Here is an 18,382-nt window from a genome sequence, read left to right as displayed (position 1 = left end):
ACCTCCTACTGGGGATGTGCCCGCAACCAAGGTACATGCCCTTGGCCGGAATCGAACCTGGGACCTTTCAGTCCGCAGGCCGATGCTCTACCCACTGAGCCAAACCGGCTAGGGCTTGTTGTATTTTTAAATAAAAGATATTTGAGCAGCTTTTCCACCATTTGTTGATAGGAATTAACCAGCGGAAGGAATGGGAGAGGAAGGGATGGTTAACAGAGAAGAAGAGAACTTCTGAGCCCAGGATCTAGACTTCTCATGAGTCCGGTGGGAGAGAAGAAGGTAAAAAATCGCATTTGGGGGAGATAAAGACAAATTTACAAATTTAGTGGCCCAGGTCAGGGACAAGTCTCACTTAAGACGGAAGAGGTGGGAGGATTTTGTGAAGATGCTGAGATTGTAGGAGAGTTTGTTCTCCACCTAACGGGAGGCCGTATGGTAAATACTCAGATCTTGGTGCCAGACTGGCGTAGATCCAAGCCTGGCATTTAGCTTCCGAAGACTCTGTTTCCTCTTCTGTAAAATGGTTTGTTCGTTGAGTAAGTATCTCCTGAGAGCACGCCCTGTGCTAGAGTGGTGCAGGTTGAAAAAAAGTGAAGGACACAAGCAGGTGTCCTTACCATTTCCCACTGAAATTGCACAAGCCCTGTCTCTCTCTCCTGGGACTGACCGTGGAAGGTCCATCACATTCACAGTCCAGGTCTCACCCTCCTCAGAGAATGGGGAGGTCTGGAAATGTCTCCAGGAGGAAACCCGTGTATTTCGGGAACATTTCTGAGCTCAGAACAGAAAACAACTCTGAAGGGCCCACCAGAGTGGAGGCCAGCTGCCTGCCCTGCAGTCGTCGGTGAAGCTCTGTCTCTCTCCACCTCACCAGCATCGCTCCTCACCCTCAGCAGCGTGAGGCTCCCACAGATGCGAGAGGCTGGAAAGGGAAGTGCCAAGGAAGTTATAGAAGCGTCCAGGGAGGGCCACACTGCCTTCCTGGCTGTGGGCAGGAGGCCCACGGAGCTCTGCGGAGAGGCGTCTAGAATCGGGGACCACTGTTGGGGCATCCCACATGCCCATCACTGGCATCATCCTTCCTGCCACTAGGAGGCAGAGTGGCATCAGCTCTGGGGACCAAACACAGGGGTTCAAATCGCAGCTCCTCCATTTACCACTGGTAACTTCACTTCGACAGGTAACTTCGCTTGTCTCGGCTGCTGTCTCCCTTTGTGAATAGGGTGACAGTACCAGCAATATGGGCTGGAGTGAAGGTTACGATACTCTGGGTGAGAGCACTTTGCAAACTGTGAAGTGCTGGGAAGGTTTCCGTTGCCATCACCACCATAGCCACCCGCTGGATGTCTTGCTTCCCCTCTGTGGTTTTTCACCCTCACGGCCGCCTTTTGGCTGGAGGCGGAGGAACTGGCTGATGAAAAGTCCCCTGAGAGTCTGGCCAGCCTGTACAGTGCTCGCTGACCAGGGCCGTGTAGAAATCTAGGATATGATCCTGACCTTGTCTGTTTTCTTTCTGGAGGAGTCAGGAAACACTCGGGGGGGTAGGAGGAATTGGTGGAGACTTGGAGGTGGTCCTTGAAGGGTGAGTGCTAATTCTCTGACAAAGGGAGGAAGGGCATCTGACCAGAGGGAACTGCACATACAGCACCAAGACAGGAGTGGGCATCAGCAGGGTGTCAGCTAGAGCGGAATCTAGGAGTCAGCAGCTGGGGTTCAGGCTCTTCCTGATTTGTAAACTGGGGGTTATAAGGGTAGCTGGGAATTGTTAACTGAGATAATGCAAGTAAAATACACAGAGTAGTAAAATGGAACAGTGCTTGACATATATGAATGTTGGTCCTAATTATTGTATCCATTTTATAGTTGAGGAAACTGAGGCTTAGAAAAGTGAACTAACTGCCCAGCGCTACACAGCTAGTTGTTGGCACAGCTCAGGCCTGCGTGACTCCAAAGACTGCATAGTTTTGCTTATGCTGAAGTGCGTTCTCTTGTGGTCATTTCTGGAAGATGGTTGGTGCTTTTAACTCAAGAGACAGGAGTAGCCAACTTAAAGACTCTTAGAGGCGATTCCGTGGCCCTCTAGGCTCCCTGTCTGGGCCCAGCTCTGATTCTGACAGTGAGGCAGGATAGTAAGAAGCTAGGAAAATTCTTTCGAAAGTGGAATGAGGGAAATTGAGACAAAAAAAAAAAATCCAATAAAGCCCATCAATTTAAGTAATTTACAGTCAGCGAGTGAATCACAAGGGCTGCCTTTCCTAGCCAAGGACACTTAACAGCAATGATTTCCACATTCCAGACCACACAGGGGCAGGCCCATCGCCTCCCATTCCTCTTCAATGACACTCTTTAAAGATAAAACTAACCAGAAAAACAATAAAATAAAAGATAAAACTAACCAGAGAATGACCCTGACTCCTCTCTACACTCATTTTGATGAATCAACATATTGAAGGACACACCTGAAAAACGAATATATATTCCGTTATCACCCTCCCTGGAGACCTTCCCTAGGATGCCCTTCAGAAGAGAGATAAAGCCTCAAGACACAGGACCCAGCACAGGCTCTCTCTGGAGCACACCCACGCCTTTTCTTGGGCACGAATTTTTTACTTTCTTTTCCTAAACACTAAAGATCCCCACAAGACTTTCAACCAGGGGAGCAATGGGCAGCAGCAGTTCATCCTGGGCTTACCCTCTGAACCTGTCTCCAAGGCCCCTTTTTCTCCGACTTTCCAGTGAGCTAAAAGCAGCCCCGCCTTGGCTCACTCCTGCACTGTGACTTTTACTTTTCAGTGAATCCACGCAGCCCAGTGTGGCTCACTTCTTTCCTCTAACATCTCTAGAGAGCCAAAGCAGCCCACCTGGGCTCCCTCCTGTAGCTTCTATCCTCAGCCCTTTTTGTTGCACTGCCCCCAGCTTTACTAAACATACTCTCAAAATCACCTGGACTCATGTTGTGAAACTTTTCCTGCACAAAGTGAAGAACCCACACACTACAGGCCAGCCAAGGCAGACCCACTCCAGGCCCAGTCCCCGTCTGGTAACACCACCACCATGAAGCCTGTGTGCTAGAGAGATCCACTCCTACCCTTGCCAGAGACCAGGCCTGCTCCATGTGGGACATCTCAGGCCTGGGCTCTCCCCTCCCCTAGATAGACAGATCTATGTTCCATCCAGAAGAAAAAAAAAGAGAGAGAGAGAGAGAGCAGGCATTTAAACAAAGACAGAACCATTCGGATGGTGAGAGGATTCTAGACATGAGTGCCAGGAACAGTTGGAGTGAACAAATCTAGAAATAGTGTGTGTGGAGTGGAGGGAGTAGTGTTTGGGGTGGAACATGAGAAGGAGAGAGTTAAGCAAAATGCAAGCTGACAATGTTCCAAATAGCTACACTGATGAAAACAAGTTAGCTTGTTCCAGCCTCTCCCTAAAGAGTTAGAACAGAGGCAAGCTGGGAGTCTTGCAGCAGCCCAGCCTGCCCCCGACGCCAGGCAGAATTCTCCTGCCCGTGCACTTCTCCCTGGAGCATCTGTGGAGGGCCAGCCTGGCTGAGAAGCGAGAAGCAACTGCCTACACGCACTCCGCTTCCTACCTTCCCGTCTCAGGCTCCTAGCCCCACCAGGAGAGGGAGTGACTCATCTTGCTGGGACGAAGCATGCGTCAGGCTGCCCCAGCAGCTGTCCCAAACCCCCCAGTCACAGAAATGAATCGGCCTGTGGATTTCTTTTTGTTGTTGTTCACTGGTCAATAGATTAGATTGTTCTAATTCTCTCACTAGATGAAACTCCAGCTTTTCATTTTCAGGTGGGGTAAACTGTAACTCCAGTAGAACGGCGACACAGAGAGATTTTGTCACACGGCCTCGTTTCCATTTAGTCACTGTTCCCAGCTGTCTCCATTGGGACAGATGTGTTTACAGAACTGGCTGGCCTGAGCCTTCTTTGCAAGCAGCTGCAGAACTGCAGCGCTCTTGGCAACTGCCCCCTTTCCTGCAGGGCCGAGGCGCTCTGCACCGCGCGCTTCTCCACCCATCGTGCCATGCGCTCTTGTTCCTTCCGACGCATCGTGTTCTGCACGGAGATATGATAATCCAGGCGATTCTTTACCTCCGTGTGAGCTCTATGCAGCCGTTTCCAGTAAGTAACCCTTCCAGGCCATAGCAATGTTAGGCCTCTGGACATGAAAAAAGTAATGGTGCTTTTGAACACTGCCTGCTGTGACTTCTCCGGCTCAATTGCATCCTGGGTGCTTTTGACGGAAGCCTGTTTCGCCTCTTCTATAGCAGTTGAGTTTATCAGTAAATTCCCCAATCGAGGTACCATCTTTTTAAATTACGTAGACAATCAACCCTATTGTGGGTACGGCAGAGATGGTGTCTGGAGGAATCACATCTATTTCTTTGAACAGAAAATATAGGCTCAGCCAAGTTCTGAGCACATCGGGTCCTGTTACACGGGTTTTAGGAGGAAGGAACTGGAAGAATTCCTCAGGATCAGCCCCTGACAAACCTTCCCTGCATATTTAGGAAGAGGTGGCACAGGGGCAAGCCTTGGTGCCCGGTTGGAAGATCCTGTTGCCTGCAATACCCTGGGCCGAGGACGGCAGCGTTCTTCAGAGAGGGGCTGCTGTGGTGGCCGCAGGAAGTGCCAGCCGAGACAGCCAGGTCAGCGAGGGTCTGCTTGGTGGTCTTGGCGGCCCAGGGATGGGCGGGACTGGCCTTTGGATTTCGTTAGATAACCCACGCGTGCTGCTTCACTTCCTCTCCAGGGCAGTTTCCTGGGTGAAAAGATTAAGCAAAAAAAACAAACAAAAACGCATAGACACAGACCACAGTATGGTGATGGCCAGAGGGAAAGGGAGGTAAAAGACAGTATAGGGGAATAAATGGTGATGGAAGGAGACTTGACTTGGGGTGGTAAACATACAATACAATATACAGATAATGCATGATAGAATTGTACACCTGAGACCTATATAATTCTATATAAATTCAATAAAAAAGTAAAAAAAAAAGTCTATTTTGTCTGTCAAAGATAAAGAGATAGAAAAAATTAGAGTACTAATTGTTGAGCACCTACCTATCAGGCACTGTGCCAAGCATGTCCATTTTTTAGCCCCATCCTACGGGTGAGGAAACAGAGGCATAAAGAATGAAGTAACGCAAGGATATGGAGTTTCAGTTTGGGAAGATGAAGAACTTCTGGAGAGGGATGGTGGTGATGGTTGCACAAAAATGTGAATGTACTTAATGCCACTGAACTGTATACTTAAAATGTTTAAAATGGTAAATTTGATGTTATGGGCATTTACCACAACAAAAATACCTACAGAGAATTAAGTAGCATAGCTCCCACGTGGAGAAGCCAGGAGTTGCACCCTCAGGGTCCAGTCCCAAAGCCTGGTTCTTGACCACCCACTATTTCATTTCACTTGCACATGACGACACTGAACTTGCAGAAGACAGTGACAGAGGGACAAGGGCTCTTTAGATCAGGCTTAGAAAGATGGGGTTATCCTGAGGGCTGGGGTCAGGGACAGGGTTTTAAGCAGGGAGGAGGGTATGGTTAGATTTAATGCTTGGAAAGTTTCTTCTGGCTCCCAAGAAGATGGGCTGGAAGGTAAGAGCAGAGGCAGAGAGGAGGCTGGGGCATGGCCCCGCCAGAGCTGCTGGTGGTGGGAGGAAGTGGGCTGGTTTGAAAGACATGTGAAGAGGAACAGACTGTGTGGAGGGGAGGGAGAATGAGGAACAGGCAGTGATTGCTCTTCCGGGGCTGCTTCTGGCCTCTCCATTTCAGCCTCTTCGGACAGTAGCCCTTCCAGCCCCCTTTACCCTGGTTGTCATCTTGCAGAAAAAGCCGGAGCACAAATCTCTTCTCTGGCCCCCAGGGGGCAGTGCTGCAAAGTCTTCAGGAAGTTGGGGCTCTTGCTCCAAACTACCCGCAGCCAGGGGCATATGCTTGCTCCCTGTCTTCTCTCCCAGCCTTCCCAGCATCCCCGTCCCCATGTCCTCTCTCCCAGGAGCTTAATTACTAATTACTGTAATCCCTCATGTCCCGAACGTGACACTTTACAAACGCCAACCTCCCACAGTCCCTCCCAAAGGCAGGGATGGAGCACATGAGACCTTTCCTCTTACTCCCCCACGCATTTCATAATAAGGAAACTGAGGACCAGGCAGGAAGTGGAACCTGACCGATGCCAATGTGTTGGTGGCAGAGTCGAGGCTGTGTCTGGACCTTGTGAGGCGGGCCACCCGGTGGCACCCACAGAACAATAGCTGCTAACAATGACCTGCTACTACCCAACCTGCCTGCTGGACCCAAACTTGCCCTTCAGCTCCCTCCCACCTCAAGGCGCCTTTTCCTATGACTTATTTTCATGGGATTGTCAGTTAGGTCAGACCCACCTGGCACACACCAGATTTACTCCTCCCTTTCCTCTGCTTCCAGAATTACAAGTCATTGCCATTGCCATCATCCCCATATGAACAATGGCGTGTGTTTGCTCAGCTCTCCAGAACTTAGCAAGGACTACTCCATCCATCAGCTCATCTGAGCCTCATGGCAGCCATGGAAAGGTATTTCACAGACAAGGGCACTGAGGATCAGAAAGGGCAAGGAACCAGCCTCGGGTTACCCAGTGAGGCCTCGGGGGAGTTTACACTCTCCTGGGAGAGAGAAGCTATGTACGTACCAAGTAGAACAGCGGTTCTCAACCTGTGGGTCGCGACTCTTTGGGTGTCGAACGACCCTTTCACAGGGGTCACCTAAGACCATCGGAAAACACACATATAATTACATATTGTTTTTGTGATTAATCACTATGCTTTAATTATGCTCAATTTGTAACAATGAAATTGGGGGTCACCACAACATGAGGAACTGTATTAAAGGGTCGCGGCATTAGGAAGGTTGAGAACCACTGAAGTAGAAGGTAGGGCGAGATGACGGGATTTAGTGCAGTTCTGCCAGGAGGTTTCCTGTCACCTCCATTTTACAGATGGGGAAACTGAGTCTCGGATCTTCTTACAGGGTTGGGATTGAACTCTCTGACGGAAAAGCTCATGCTATTTCTGGGGCCTAGGGCTGCCACTTTCAGGGAGGGGTGCAGAGCTTCTGGCATGGAATGCGTTCTCCCTAGGCTGGAGGGAGAGGCTGGTGGGAAGTGGAGGCAGTTGGGCAAAAGGGCTTCCTGAGGAAGAAACTCACGGGGGGGTTTAAGATGTGCAGGGCTGGCTGCGCTGAGCCAAGGTGGTGGGGCCGCGGAGCCAGGCCAGACACCCATCTGCCTGCCAAACTGAGCTTCTCCTCACAGGATTGGGAAATTTCCTGGGTTCTGACCCAAAGAGGTGTGCCAGCGAAGAGGGGGAAGTCCTGAACTTTTGGCAGGATGTGGTCTGCCTCTCATCCACCACAGAGAGAAACTGAAACCTAAGGACAGACAGTCACGACACGTACAGCAGAGCCTGCCTCTCCTCAGCCCTCAGTCTCCCAATCGCAAAACGGGAAGGGTTGAATTAAACGAACTTGAAGTCCCTTCCAGCTCTGACCTCCTGAATGTCATGCATCCATCTTTGCTGTCCTTGCCTCAGATCCCAACCTGACATGTAGCCCTGGGCAAGTCACATGGCGTCTCTGAGTGTCGGAGTCCTCATGCGTGAAATAACTATGACTTTGCCTTCCTTGGACGGATTTAAAGAGCCAAGCATGGGGGCACGTCTACACAGCTTGGGTTCTGACCCCCAGGCAGCACCTGGGGGTGGGGAAGGCTGAGGCTCTGGCTGAGGCTCTCCCTTGTCTGCTCAGACAAGGGCTTGTTTATAGATAACCGCTCCCTGGCTGCCAGGCCAGGGGGAAGTGGGAGCAAAGGTGCTGAGCGGGCAGTTTGGAACCTTTTCAGGAAGGAGCTTCTGGGCACTCTTCCTCCTGCCCCCACCCCCATCTTCTGGGCATCCTCGCAGCGATTCTCATAACAGTTCAGAAGGTCAGCATCTTGACCTCACAATCTCCATTAAACAGAGGCGAAGACCGAGACTTAGAGAGGAGAAAGGACTTGCTCCAAGTGCCACTGCAAGGCAGTGACAGGGCTGGGACCAGAATTGAGGTCTTGAGCCTGGAGCCCAGGATTCTTCCCTTGTACCCAAGCTTAGCGAGTTCTAGAAAATGAAGTCTCCTATTATGCCTGGTTTGCAAAAAACGCACCAAAAAAACAACAACACATTTTCCTACATGGGTGGATGCAAAGAGGGGAAGGGCTTGGGTTCTGCAAACACACTGAGATTTTATGAACAGCGGCAGGCTCGGCACGAGGACACGGGACTGTGCGAACGTCATGGGGCCCCGGAGGCTGCAAACTGTGCCAGGCTTTGCCAACAGCACAGGACTCAAAAAAGGCAGCAGGTTTGCAAACCGGGGAATTCGCAGGTGGTGTTGCAATCCGCACATGTCGTGGGGCTCTGTGAAGTTGCACCGGGCTCAGCAAACACCACATTGGCAAGGGGCAAAGCTGGAGTGCAAACATGTTGGTCAGACCTCAGCCTGGGCCTCCCACAGTGGGGCCTCAATGCAGGATTAGCCCAAAGCTATTTGAGGGCTTGTCAGCACAACTCCCAGAGGCCCCGGGTACCTGACCCTTGCTCCAGGTCCACAAGTGAGTTCAGGATTACTCTTGGACCAGGCTGTGTCAGCATGGGGAGGCTGAGGTGGTAAATGAAGACTGTTCCTGCGTCTTCCATGCCCTGTGGGGTGCTATGCATTGAGGTGAACTTTATCAGGCAAGTTAGTCCTGTTGTAGGAGGGAATGGCGCCATGTGTCTGACTGGTGGGGCTCAGACCAAACCTGGGTTCCGCAACCTCATTACTTGGGTTCGGGCTAGAAAAGAATTCAAAGTCCAGACACAAACTGTAAGAGAACATTTATTGGGTAAATCACAGAGATAGAGAGAGTAATTCCTAGAAGAAATGAGCTTAGCAAACAAGTTCTGAAGGTAAAAGAAGGGCCCTGTGGAGCATGGGAATGAGGAAGCTTCTGGTAACTCGCCTGGGGAGGGGGCGGGGAAAGGGCAAGGTAAAGGGAAGGAAAAGGCTCAAGCGTGCTCCCCGGAGGGAGAGCGCACTGGGTCCTCCTTCCTAAGGGTTGAAGGCTGGAGAGTTAGGGGAGGTCCCAGGGGAAGATCTTAACACATCTCCGACCAGTAGTTGTATGGCTAGCTTTACCCAGTGGCCAGATAAGTTTCTATTGAACGAGTACAAAACACGTTTTACATAAATGTTAAAGGCACGCTTTAAAAGTAAATACCCATTGCATTTTGAAGTTATTTATTACATGTTCTTACAAGCTAATATCTTTTTAAGTATGATACTTTGTAAAACACTGTGTAATATGAAGCGAGAATGCTCGTGATCCGTCCGCAATGTTAATAGTTTCCCAGTAGTTTCCCAGGTGTGTCCTTTCGGGGTTGTGGTCTCCACTGATTGATCGGTCAGCGCCAGGGGAGGGGGTCTTTATTCAATGCAGCTGGTCCTGAGGGCAGCCACAGAGTCACTGGTCTCGTTTTATTGGTTGTCTGGGCCTAGAGCAGAAATACAACTGAGGCGTAGTTTTCATCTCTAGGGAGGAAAGGTCAGGGGCTCTACACCTCATGGCCAGAGATATGCTGGGGGAGGAAAAGTCACCCTAGGGTGTAGGGGGTGAGGTCCCCCCCTACAATTGATTGTTCACTGTTAGGCACCTGGGGCTTCCCGTCCTGGTGACCTTCTTTCTGTACCTGGCCCATTGTCCTTGCTCTGTTCATGTCTGTCTAACTGCCCACAGCATCCCCAGCACATACCCAGACCAATCCATGTGCATAATTTCTTCATCCCCAGAGCCAAGCAACTGGGCTTCCAGAAAGTCTAAAGGAAACTTCCTTCTCTCAACCATGCACCTTCCATTTGGAATCAGGAAAGTTGCACCTCTACCAATCTCAGTGAGGACTCATAGTTCCAACTATGGGCCAGGCCAATCTATGATTATTTCCAACTAGAGGCCAGGTGCACAAAATCTGTGCACTTCGGGTGGGGGGTCCATCAACCTGGCCTGCACTCTCTTACAGTCTGGGTGCAGGCCAGGTTGAGGGACACCCCCCCCCCCCCCGCAAGTGCACAAATCAGGGGATGTCTGACTGACGGCTTAGGCCAGCTCCCCCTGGGGAGCAGGTCTAAGCCAGCAGTCAGACATCCTTAGGGCTGAGCCTGGCTCCTGCTTTGAGGGTCTGCCCCCTGGTGGTCAGTGTGCATCATAGCAACCAGTCCTTCTGCCATTTGGTTGATTTGCATATTAGCCTTTATTGTATAGGATACTCCTCACTTCCTCCTAACATCCTCATACAGCCACTAGGAGCCAAGTGGCACTGATGATATTTCTCAATCATTACACTCCGAAAGTTAGACTCTAAACCCACATTCCTGTTTCATGCAAAGACTTTATTCCTGGAACTGAGTCAGGTTCACTTATTAGCTCAGTGACCTCTGGGCAGATCCAGAGACTCAATGCCTCATCTGTATCCTGAGGGAATAAATTCCTGGCCTACAGGTCAATAGGAGGGCCGGAGGGGGCTGCGTGTGTGACAATGCTGAGGTGGATTAGCTTTCTCTCATGCTGCCTGGTTCTGAGCCACCTCTGCTGCTCCCTTCTCTGAGCTCCAGGACTTCAGACTTGGAAGTCCTGAATTTTCTTGCTCACTAAACTTTCACAGCAGCCCTGCAAGTGAGGAATATTGTCCCTTCTTTATAGATGAAAGAACATGCTCAGAGAGGTGCAAAGAGTTGCCTAAGGCCACTTGACCGATGATTGACAGGGATGAGATGAGACTCAGGTCCATAGCTCCATGTCTTCCATTCTCAGCCTCAGTTCAGGAAACTCTGGAAATTTCATAGTTGTCCTGCTCTTCCTCCCCCCCCCCCCCCAATCGAGAGGGCCATGCTTTATGGAGCTGCTACTGTGAGTCCCTGCCAGATGGGCTGGCCATTGCAATTCCCAATGGACAGAGTCCCTCCTTGCTCTAAATCCATGGAACTCGGAGAGGAGACAGGAGTTCAGTGAGAGGGAACCAGAGCTTGAGGAGGACAGGGGTTCGGTGAAGGAGGACAGTGGGGAAACAGGCTCTCTATGGGGCTCATGAACAGTAACAGAAGTTCAGTGAGGGGGACAAGAGCTTAGTGGATCAGGAAGCACAGTGAGAAGAATCAGGACTGAATGACCACAGGGCTTGGGGACACTCCCATTGGCCCCACCTCTCCACTGCTAACACAGGAAGAAAAAATATCCAAGGGAAATGCTGAGGCAAGAGGCTGGGAAGAAGCAGGCTGACAGCAGCCTCCTCCCATCAGTGGGGCTGGATCTAAACAAACCCAGCCTCCTACTCCACTGGCCCTGGGCTGCCCCAGGCAGAGATCAGAGGAATTCAGAGAGAGAGACAGAGAGATTGTGAGTTTGTAAGCCAGGGGCTGGAGCGGAGAGAGACAGAAGAAACAAGTGATCAAGGCAGACAGGCACTTGGAGAGTGGGGTCAAGTTTGAGCAGGACTTCCTTAGCCCTACCTGGAAAAGGTAGCTGCCTTGTGATCGAAGAAGCATCGGCCGGTGCCTGGAGGCCCCACTTTAGCGCACGCCTGCTGTGGCTTGAGACTTGTCTCTGGGAGTCCCTGATAAGAGCTCACTCCCTCGTTCCTGCTAAACTCCAGTCCTGGGGTTGAAATAGGGGTTGGAACTGACTGCACCCCCCACAGTCATGGGACCCAGGATAGGTAAGTCTGGACAAAGTAAGAAAGGGGTATCGGGAGGGCATATGGGGGCCACAGTCTCAATGTGGAGGGTGCAGCTGTTGAGCCAAAAGGGGTGTACTGGGGGCTCGGGTTCCTTACCCAGAGCCCGGCACATGTGAGAGTGTGTGGAATGAATGAGTGAACTGCGGGAGGGGCAGGAAGGGACGCTGTTTACTCAGCTGGAGGCAGGGGGCCTTATGAGACATAGCGACTGTTAACATAAAAACATTCAAACCTGTAAAGAATTTTTGTGAGTTTATTTGAGCCAAACTGTCAACAATTGCCGGGAAGCAGTATCTCAACAGATTGGGATAGTGCTCCAGAGGATGGCAGTTTTTGCATCTATTTTTATATATCGCAATCAAAGGAGGGTACATAGGTAGGTTACATGAAATCCATTGGTGATAGAGAGAGGTGGGAGAAAGCAAAGTGGGGAAACCTCTGGGATTGGATAAAAAGTAAAATGATAGACACATACTTAGGTGGGTGCAGGGTAGTTAACAGTCAACAATTAACATGATAACAATAACAATGAAGAAATTTGTGGTATCCTGGTGCCCAGGCACATTAGGTTGTGCCCCAAGGGGTCCAGAAAAAGGGAAGTTACAAGTTACCCAGACATTTCAAGGATATGTTACCATAGATGCAAAAAGACAGATAGGCTCAATTAAGGTAAAGGTTGACCTTGTCAGGGAAAATACCGGCCTAGGACGTAACTGCCCACCATAACTGCTTTTAGTTAAAGTTTAATTTCAGACCATCCTTTGTGGTGACTTGAGGTCTCTGAGTTTGCAAGACCGCCATGCAGGCCTCCCCTGAGCCTGTCAGGTCAGCGTGTGGCCCCTTTTGTCCACAGAACCAACAGGGCAATAGAAAGGCACCCCCGCCCCCCGATTCCTTCACCAAGCCCTGTTTCCGCTCTCTGAAGCAGCCAAAGAGAGAGACAAACACAACAGAAAAAAGAGAGAAGTGTAGTCAGAGACAGAGCAAGTCCAGAGATATGCAGAGTCAGACAAAGGCCAGGACGGGACAGACACAGAGGGAGAAGACAAAGATTAGCAGGTGTCTGCGGGAGCGTGCAGAGGGACCCAGAAGCATGCAGAGACCAGCCCCAGAGAGAGGGCTGCAGAAGGGATTAGGAGAAGAGATAGTGAGAGAGGGAGAACCAGAAGGACCTAGATACAGGACAGACCTACAGATCTGCAGACAGAGCAACAGAAAGTTCAGCACAGAAGAGACTGCAGAGACCTGTGTGCATTGGCTGCCAGGTGAGGAGAGGCCAGAGGGGAAATGCCTGGAAGCCTTGAGAAGCCGAGCCTGGGGAGTGACTGAAGCACCATGTGGAGAGGGCGGTGGTTCTGAACCCAGCGCTGAACTTTTCTTAGGCCTGGGGAGGAAAGTGAAAGAAACAATCTTTGATCTTCGGACAGGGTGGCTTTTGGTGCTGGACCTTGCAGCAATCACCTCTGGCATCCCTCCAGCTGTCTGTCCTCCTAACCGTGTTAACCTCACACACATTCAGGCAAGGCTGGGCTTGCTCCCTGGAGTGCGGCTGTGAGGACTTTGTGGGCTGATGAAGGCTTAGTGGCCCAGCAGGCAGGCTGGGCTATGTCACAGCCATGGCTTGGGGACTGTGGCAGGCAGGAAGGGTGGGGATGGATACTTCCTCTGGGGGCCTCACAGGAGAGATGACAATGAGGTTTGGAGATGGGCCACTGACAAACCAGTTTCCCAATCGGCCTTGGTGAGCATTGGGACAGGAGAGTTGGCAATCCTATGGGTATGGGAAGAAACTAAACTAGAGACTTTGGCCATTACTGCGCCAGCCCCCAGCCCTGCCCTACCTCGACTGTTGTTCTGACCCCTGCTAGGCTCCGTTCTGGAATATTCTCTAGCTGCCCCCTAATTCACACATGCACCACCACCACCTATGCCCATAAAGCAGGAAGCTGGCCCCAGCATCTGCCCACTCTGCCACCAGAAGGCACACCTGGCCTATCTTCCTAAGTCCCAACCTGAGCCATGGCCGGCTTCCCCCAGGCTCTCTTTCTGGTCTGAGAGCACTCAGAGGGATGTGGGGATGCAGGCAGGGCAGGTACAGAGCCTGCAGCCTGAAAAGAGACCCCGTCCCAGCTCGCTGGAGGGGGAGGGAGCAACTGTCCCAGCCAGAGGCAGAGAGGAGTGGTGGTCAGATGTGGCTGTCAGCAGAGACCCATCACCAGCTCACCACGTGCCCTTAGGCAACAGGTAGAGCTTTCTTGTCTGTGGGGAAGGGCTGGAGGACATGAGCTAAGGCAGGCGTGGGGAACCTTTTTTCTACAAGGACCATTTGGATAATTATAACATCAGTCGTGGCCATACAAAATGATCAAGTTAAAAATTAGCCTGCTATGTATTTGGTCAAATATTTAATTGACTCACCCCTAATGCCTTGGCAGGGCCAGACCAAACGATTTTGCGGGCCTTCTAGGGCCCAAAGGGCAGGACGTTCCCCACCCCTGATCTAGAGCCAGTCCCATTCTGTAATTCAGAAAAGCCACTGTGCCACCTCTACACCTCTGCTCAGCTTTACCTTCACCTGGAAGCCCCGCCCTCCACCCACATCCTATTCTGGTGAAATTTGCCACTTTCCAATTCCTCCAAACACCAACTCCCCCAGGAAGCCCTTCAGACCGCTTCTCCGCTAGCCGTAGCCTCTCTCCCATACGCTGTTTGACCCTCTCTTTGTGGTTCATCCTTCTCTGTTCCTGGTGTTGTTTCTGTTGCTTTCTCCAGCTCTTCTGGGTTCAAATGTGAGCCGATCCAGGGCAGATGGTGGGGCAAGAGAAAACACCGGCAGCCCTAGGTTCACATGTCAGCTCTGCAGCACTGGCTTTACGAGAATGCAGTGACAGGCGCTCGCCCCTTTTAACAGGCGAGGAAACAGATGCTCAGGGAGGGCACGTGACTCGCCCAAGGTCACCTTGCAAGCAAGCAGCAGAGTCGGGGCCAGAATCCAGCTTTATCCGATGCCAAAGCCCTTTCCTCTCTGTCAGCGCCCATGCAGTTTCATCCGCCCTTCGGCAGACCCCACACTGGGGAGCCTCCACCTATGTTGGGCACTTCCCCGCTGACTCCAGACAAAGCAAGCTGTTCCCTGGGTGCTAGCGCAGTGTGTATGTGGGGAGGAGTTATTTCCTCCCAGCCTGGGCCTTGCCTGCTGAGCCAGATGTCAGGCAGCTGTGAACCAAATGGAGAGCTTGCTTGGACCCCACAATCGGGTGCCAGGCACCCAATGTCCAGTCTGCTCTGTCCCTTTCTGGGACTCACTTGCTCCCTCTGTACAGTGTTGGCCAAGGTGCTCACTTGCTCCCTTCCTATTCTGAGAAGCTCAGTCTTCTGTCTTTGGAGGGAGCAGTGGAGCAGAGGCCTCTGCTGAGGGCAGGGTCCAGTCTTCGCTTAGTGTTAGGGGCCTTGGCTACCTGTTGGAGGCCAGCCTGGGCCTCAGCCACACCCTAGCGGTGGAGAGGAAGTAAACCTGGCCCCTACTGCCCCCTACCACCCCACATGGCCTGCAGCCCAGAGCCCTAAGCATCAGTGCTTGAAATTACAAAGAACAACACCGGACTCACCAGACTGGGAGCGCCCGGGGGCTGGGGCCTGATTTGATTCACTCCTAAGGCCCCAGAACTCAGCACAGGCTGGGCAGAGGTAGTACTGGGGAAGGCTCAGTACTAAGCTGTCCTCCATCCTCTTCATGCTTCCCCTCCCCTCATGGCATTCCTCCCCTCCCTCCAACCTGTTTTGAAAGCCTCCTGAAGACTGGAGATTCGTGATATGGAGTGAGGTGGAGTACAACGGGGATCATTGGGAGTAAAGCACAGAGTGATGAGCTGGAAGTAGTGGTTGGAGGCCACAGGGCCTGGGCCAATGGCACTTACCTCTGAGCCTCAGGCTCTGAGTTTTAGGCCTAAGGAGACTGGGCTCAGGGCCCACCCTCCCCGTAAGCCCTCATCACTATGTTTAGGGTCATCTTGGGTCTAGATGGGTAGCTGGGGCCAGAACCGGGAACAGAAAGTCCCAGCACAGGGTCCCTGACCTGGCTTGGAAAACACCAGAAAGTGGTTAGCCCCTTCCCCCACCCTGCATGGATCTCCTTCAAGAAGCAACAGCTGGGAGGCCTGCAATAGCTGGACCTCAAGTAGGTTATTGTCCTCCCAGCAGATCACCCAAGGGTCCTGCTAGGAGGAGGAATTTCCCAAAGATGACAGCCAAGACCTATGCCTTTAAGTCTTCCTCCTCCCTGCCGAGCCCTGCCACTCGGGCGGGGCTGGGGGGGGGGGGGACCTGGAGCACTCAGGGCCCCCACAGAGCCCCCACCCTACCCTGGGGACCCCCTATAGCCCCCCCATCCCCACTCTATTTTTTCCCTCATTCAGTTTACCTCAATTCAACAATCACGATTTTAAGGTGGGCCAGGTCTTGAAAAGATGAGAAGCGGTTTGCCCAGGAGGAAGACACTCCAGGATGAGTAAGAGCATGTGCAAGTGCTGAGGGGTGGAAAAAACCACAAGGGATTGGGGGACTGGCAAGCACCTCGTGGGGCCAGAGAATAATGTTTACTGGGGTGAGGAGATGAGACAGAGTGGCGCCCAGTGGCCTTGACCTCCTTGAGGCTGAGGCTTCTGTACTCAGGCTTCGGCAGATGGCGTGGGAGGGAGGAGGGGCTGACCATGGTTGAAGACTACAGTGTAACGGGCAGGTCACTTTCCTGTGAGACGCTTCTCTCACTTCCAGAGAAGGAAACGGAGGCTGAGAGAGGCTAAATAAGCCGCTCAGGGCCACTCAGCCACAGTGTGGCAGCACAAATGTTTTAATCCAAAGTCTTTGACCAAGAGGGCTTCAGCAGGGACCTCACGTGGTCCTCCGGGACACAGGGCAGGACAGCCTCTGCTCTCTTGGGTTGATCATTGCCTAACCAGATAAGAGGGGCCAGAAATAACGCAAGGGGGTGATCAGCTCTGCAGCCCAGAGGAAGGGCTGAGGGACCTGTCCCACAAAGGGCGGCTTATGAAGGGAGAGAGAGCTGGCCTGGGCCGCAGGAGCGAGGCAGGAAGGCCAGCAGGCCGAGGGAACGCAGGCAATCTAGGCGATAGGAAGGGCTCAAGGCAGGCCCTGGCTATGATGAGGCTCCCTCCTTCCACCCCAGCACCTCCAGAGAGAGGTATGTGCCATCGTCATGAGGAGTGGATTGACCAATATCTGCTGCTGGGAACATTTCCCTATGTAGGCTTGGGCTGTGGGTGTGTTAGTGCTGGAAGCTGGTGGATTTCCCAAAAACATCCTGGCTCCTTAGTGACAACACACCCCCGCCCCCCTCCACCTTTGGCACCTGAACAGAGTTCCAATATGGTTCCTCCTTTTGCTGTGTTCTCCTCAGTTGAGGCACATGATGGGACTCCTCAGGCTCCCTGGGCAGGTTTACCCACCTGTGGCTTCTGCTACCTTGTTTTCCACACATGCCTCCCAGACTTCCAGAGGTACATCCTCTCATGGGCCCTCCTGAAGCCCCTGCTCTTGGATCTCCCCCTGGGTGCCCCGGTGCCACCCAAACTCACCTTGTCCATGGCTGGACTCACCACCACCCTACAATTCTGGCCACCCAGACAGAAAGCTATGCCTCTTCCCTGCTGCCAGGACAACTTGGCCTCTTCACTCCACATTGCTGCTTTCCCACCAAGCCCTGTCCATCCCACCTCCCCACTGGTGCATCCACGGATAACTCTCCATGTGCCACTACCTGGCCCAGTTCCATTACCACTCCCTGCCCTGGACCCCACTCCTGCCTTCTCCTTGGTTCTTGTTTGCAGCCTGATTTCTCCACTCTCCCCCCTCAGACATGGAGGTCTTCCTAGGAAGCCCAATCGGACCTCATCACTGGGCTCAGACCAAATCCCAGCCCTTTCGCCTGGCCCTCCAACTGCTCCAGCCTCCCCTCCCGACCTTGACCCCAGCATTCCAGCCTTGCCAGACTCCTTGTTCCCAAGCAGTCTTTGCACTGTCATACTTCTGCCCTTCTCTCTGATGTTTCTTCCTGTAGGAAGCCTTCCAGAACCTTCCAATCTAGGCTAGGGCCTCTACACTGTGTTTCCATAGTCCCAAAACTCCTAGTGTCACATCAATGAGCACATGTCGTTGTGATTCTGTGTTAGGTGTCTGCCCACTCCCATTCCCCTCCTCTGCCCCCTCCCCCGCCCCATATCACACACACACACACACACACACACACACACACTGGAAGCTCCCCAGGGGCAGGGACTGGGTCTGCTTGTCTCTGGGTCCCCTGTGGCCTGATTCAGGAAGCTGTCAGTGTGTGTGGAATGAATTTTCTTTCTCACTCTTAAACCAACAGAGACCAGCTCTGTCCCTGCCATGGTGACTCTGGGCAAGTCATGGCCCTAGTTGGCTCTGTTTCCTCACTCCGCAAAGGGTTAAGCAGGCCCTGGCTTCTCTCTAGCGGACTCCCCAGGCCCAGTGCTATTGTGGGGTCACAGACAGGGAATCCTCCAGGCCGGTGAAGAGGGTCCAGGAAGCAGACCA

At 52.3% G+C, this 18,382-nt stretch overlaps 1 protein-coding gene and 1 pseudogene across 1 annotated transcript in view; one reads left to right on the top strand and one right to left on the bottom strand.

Moving 5' to 3' along the window:
- Positions 1–3,876: 3,876 nt before the first annotated feature.
- On the bottom strand, positions 3,877–5,107 carry LOC132241783 (ATP synthase F(0) complex subunit B1, mitochondrial-like; annotated as a pseudogene).
- Positions 5,108–11,324: 6,217 nt separating this feature from the next.
- SLCO2B1 (solute carrier organic anion transporter family member 2B1) overlaps positions 11,325–18,382 on the top strand; it is a 59,555-nt gene continuing 52,497 nt past the window's right edge. Inside the window, exon 1 of the mRNA XM_059708434.1 lies at positions 11,325–11,785. Within this exon, the coding sequence (XP_059564417.1) occupies positions 11,770–11,785 (16 nt within the window). The 5' untranslated portion in view covers positions 11,325–11,769. The remainder of the gene's footprint in view (positions 11,786–18,382) is intronic.

This window comes from Myotis daubentonii, chromosome 9 (genome assembly GCF_963259705.1).
Source record: "Myotis daubentonii chromosome 9, mMyoDau2.1, whole genome shotgun sequence".
In the NCBI taxonomy this organism is placed as follows: Eukaryota; Metazoa; Chordata; class Mammalia; order Chiroptera; family Vespertilionidae; genus Myotis; species Myotis daubentonii.
This window is presented reverse-complemented; position numbering and strand designations above follow the sequence as displayed.